The sequence below is a fragment of the Lactuca serriola genome, chromosome 3 (genome assembly GCF_051521515.1).
Source record: "Lactuca serriola cultivar US96UC23 chromosome 3, Lser_US96UC23_V15, whole genome shotgun sequence".
Classification (NCBI taxonomy): Eukaryota; Viridiplantae; Streptophyta; class Magnoliopsida; order Asterales; family Asteraceae; genus Lactuca; species Lactuca serriola.
Window position 1 is genome coordinate 21,348,682 of NC_136410.1, and position 3,959 is coordinate 21,352,640.

General features: G+C 33.3%; 1 protein-coding gene across 1 annotated transcript; it reads left to right on the forward strand.

Annotated features, from left to right (window-relative positions):
* The first annotated feature begins 2,793 nt into the window (after positions 1-2,793).
* LOC145095076 (protein FAR1-RELATED SEQUENCE 5-like) lies at positions 2,794-3,742 on the forward strand. Its single transcript, XM_079033017.1, has 4 exons — positions 2,794-2,801; positions 2,875-2,926; positions 2,989-3,132; positions 3,260-3,742. Exons 1-4 carry the CDS (start codon positions 2,794-2,796, stop codon positions 3,740-3,742), a joined length of 687 nt encoding a protein of 228 aa, XP_078889143.1.
* The last annotated feature ends 217 nt before the right edge of the window (positions 3,743-3,959 follow it).

The window sequence follows — 3,959 nt, forward strand, 5'->3', positions numbered from 1 at the left end:
TTTATTCAATGTTCACCGATTCCTAAAATGATTAGATTCGCGTTCACTATAACTAATCCTTTAGCAAACAAGTCAATTCAAACAGTTATCAGTTGATTAAACTAACATGCTTCCTAGTGTTCAGTTCGTATCGAGCAAGACTTGTAAATATAGTTAATCAATTTAGACATTTAATTAACCTCTTGTTGATGGTCATCAAACAAGGCTCACACATTAACTTACTTATTCTCAAATTAATCCTAGTTTCACATTCGTTATTTCTAGTCTTATAATCTCGATGGTCATCAAAAATCATAAGAGACAAGCAAATCAAGCAGATGTTCACACAACTTAATTCACTTAACAATTAACAGAAAATAATCATCATTAACACATGAGGATCTTTTAACAAGCTTGGCAAGATAAATTAAACACAAATAAACTATTTAATATAGCAATTAGTCTAATAATCAAAGCTTTATTCAATCATAAACACAAAGTAAAAGGTTTTTACACCCAAATCAGAAACTAAATACAGAAAAGTACCACAATGGAATGCTAAACATGGTCACGTCAACAATCCATATGATTACCGACATGTATCCGCTCTCCAACCCTTCCGATCTCTGCTCCCGTTAGCTTAACGGCCTTCCGGCCGCCTTCTAGACCCTCAAAACGGCTTAACAGAAGTTAATTGTCGACTAAATTAGGTTAGAAGTCGAATCCCCCTTCCTGGTTAGCTAAAAATCGACATTTATAGTCTTTGTGGCCGACCTAAGTACGCTGGGCGTACTTAGGATTACGCAGCGCGTACTCAAGATAATCACACGATCAAGTCTATCCGAGGCAAGTCTGTACGCGGCGCGTACCATTTCATTACGCGGGGCGTACTCGCTACCTCAGCATTCTTTTCTTTCTTTTAGCTTCTAAGCCCGGTTTCCGCTTCAGTCTTTTCTTTTGTGCTTTATCGACAACAAATAGCTGCAAAACATAATTCAAAGTATTATGAGTACTTTTTAGTTCTAAAATAGAATAAATAAGGCCAAAATATTAAGATAAAGTGTATAAAAATATATATAAAAATACACATATCAAAATACCCCACACTTAGCCTTTGCTTGCCCCCAAGCAAATTTGCTTTTATTTTACCAATATTGCACTAAACAATCCATTTAAAACTCAGCCATTATGCCAAGACCTCAACGCATACATTTGTGTCTAATATTTTCCTAAAGTACCCCCCATATTTTAAATACTCACAATCTTCATAAACACTCGCCCACTTTTTCCGAACAATGCTCATTTTATGCAACCCTCCGAATCCATCCGCAGAAAACCTCCTAACCTCAAGGTATTTTTAGTTGAGCAACCCAAGCATACATAATCTAAATAACTTCTAATTCATGATACCATACTAAAGTTTTTGGAATTCTTCATTTCTTATCATTTGATTTTTTTCTCGATCTCTTTGAATTCACTTTTTTTTTCTTTTGATTTCTTCGGTATCTTTTTTTTTTCTTTTCTCTTTTTCTCTCTTTTTTTTGCTAAGTTAATTAAAAAGCAGGGTTTGTTCTCTAGTTTTACAAGACTAGAAACTTACTAATTATTACTAATTTAAGCTAGAAAATAACGACTTTGATGAGATTCAATAACGGAGAAGTACTTCTATTTAGTTCAACTTAATTGATCCTATGGTTGATTTCAAGGTAAAAGTGCAATGGATTAATTCTTTTGCTAGTTACCGATTCAATTGATTAGTTCCGTATTCACTTCATTAATCCTTAGCAAATAAATCAATTTAAACAATGGCCAGTTGTCTATTTCAATTAAATTTACTAGATATAATATTCGGGTTAAGTTAGACTTGCAATAGCTAATTAATTTATCCTTTTAATTAACTTCTTGTTTAATGGTCATCTCACAAGCTTGCACATAAATTTACTTGATTTTCTTATTAATCCTAGTTTCATGTTCACTACACTAGACATATGACAAAAAGTGTTCACTAAGCATATGAGATTGATAACTAATAGATGTTCATGCTAATTAATTATCTCCCTATTAACAGAAAATCAATTATCATTCACACACAAGGTTCTTTAGCAAGCTAAAATAACTAAATTAACCAACATAGAATTAATCCTACCAAGAATCAAACCATACTATCAATTTCGTATCCCCAAATAGAAGTTTAAAGGGTTTAGCTCATCATTGAAATAAAATTCAGCAAACAAACAGAATCTAAATGTTCAAACATAGTAACTAAACACAAAGATTTAAGAAGTATGATAAATTTTGCCTCAATGCTCCTTCGGAATTGAACTTTAGCTCGCTTTGACGATCTCTAAGGGTCCTCTGGCTTCTCAATCGCAGCAAAACCTCTCTGAATCGTTCCAGAACTCCTCCCTCATCGATCTGTGGAGTTATCTTTAAATAAGCTATCCGACTCGTCGAGTCAAGTGGTGACTCGTCGAGTCCCTCTCACATTCCCCGTATTGCGATAACTATCTGGGATCCCGAGTCATTATCCTTCTGATTCCTCGACCGGACTCGTCGAGTAGCTATCTGACTCGACGAGTAGAAGCTTTTTTTAGTGTTTTTCCTTCTTCATTCCACTCTCGAGCTCCTAACCGCTTCTCTTGCTTCCTTTTGCTTCTGAGCTTCATCTTTGGACTGAAAAACATAATTTAACACTTTTAAGTACCTTTTGTCCATAATATGCGATAATTTAGCTAATATATGAATAAAAAAACTATACTAAATACACACTAAATATGCACATATCACGTTGTATCACTCGATGCCACATTCAACATGAATAAGTATTTCTATTCTTTAATATTTTTACAAATAGATTTTTTTTCAGATATGTAAAATTATATATTTTTTTAATAGGTGTGATATGGCTTTTGTTTCGTTCACTGGCATTGATAACCACAAAAAATGTGTAACATTTGGTGTTGGACTTTTAATTAAAGAAGATGGAGTTTCTTATGAATGGTTGCTTAGAGCTTTTTGAAAGCTTTTAAAAAACAACCTCAATTGTTTATATCTGACCAAGATCCAGCTTTAAAGAAAGCTATTGATACCGTTTTCCCGTCGGCACATCATAGGTTATGTATGTGGCATATTACTAAGAAGTTGCCAAATAAGGTATGCACATAAAGACTATTATCCTTGCTTTGTTGTCATGGATATATTATGATTTACCTCAATTCTAACAGAATCAATTTCTTTATAAGATAGTTTACTCCTTCTCATTACATATACATTTATACAGATTTTATCAATTGAAGATGCAGCCACCAATCAAAAATTCCGCAAGCGTTTTCACTCTATAATTTTGAATTCTAAGCCGGAACCACATGACTTCGAAAATGTATGGCACACGATGTTAAAGGAGTTTAAAATTACAGATAATAGTTGTATGAATACCATGTATGGTTTGCGAAGATATTGGATTCCTGCATTTTTCAAGCACATTCTAATGTCTGGTCTTATGCGAACTACATCACTGTCTGAAAGTCAGAATTGGTCATTCCAAACAACTACATTAACCGGTTCTTATCTTATCATGTTGATGATGACATTTGATTCAGTCATGGAACGACAAAGGCATAATCAAATTCTCAATGATTTTAATACTGCCACAAATTTTCCTAAATTCATTACCCGTAGTCCGAATGAACCTCATGCTTCAAAGGTATATACACGCAGAGATTTTTTGTCAAGTTCAGAAGGAGATATCAAGAGCAAAAGATAATTTTTTTCCAAAAAAAATGTGAATTCTTCCAACGGTGTGGAAACAATTATCGTTTTGGAGAAAAAAAACAACATAACCACTATGCAACCAACTGATGTCGAAATTGATGAAAAAGACGAGGAATACAATTACGATTGCCTTATAAGAGATACTGAAAACATGGTATATCTTTCTTTTTCACAAAAATAGTACATTTTATCATTTGGTTTAAATTTAT

Bases quoted from the DNA above. Each gene is read 5' to 3' on its own strand.
- LOC145095076 (XM_079033017.1), top strand. The intron at 2,927-2,988 runs GTAACATTTGGT...ATGGTTGCTTAG, and splicing joins TTGATAACCACAAAAAATGT to AGCTTTTTGAAAGCTTTTAA. The intron at 3,133-3,259 runs GTATGCACATAA...ACATTTATACAG, and splicing joins CTAAGAAGTTGCCAAATAAG to ATTTTATCAATTGAAGATGC.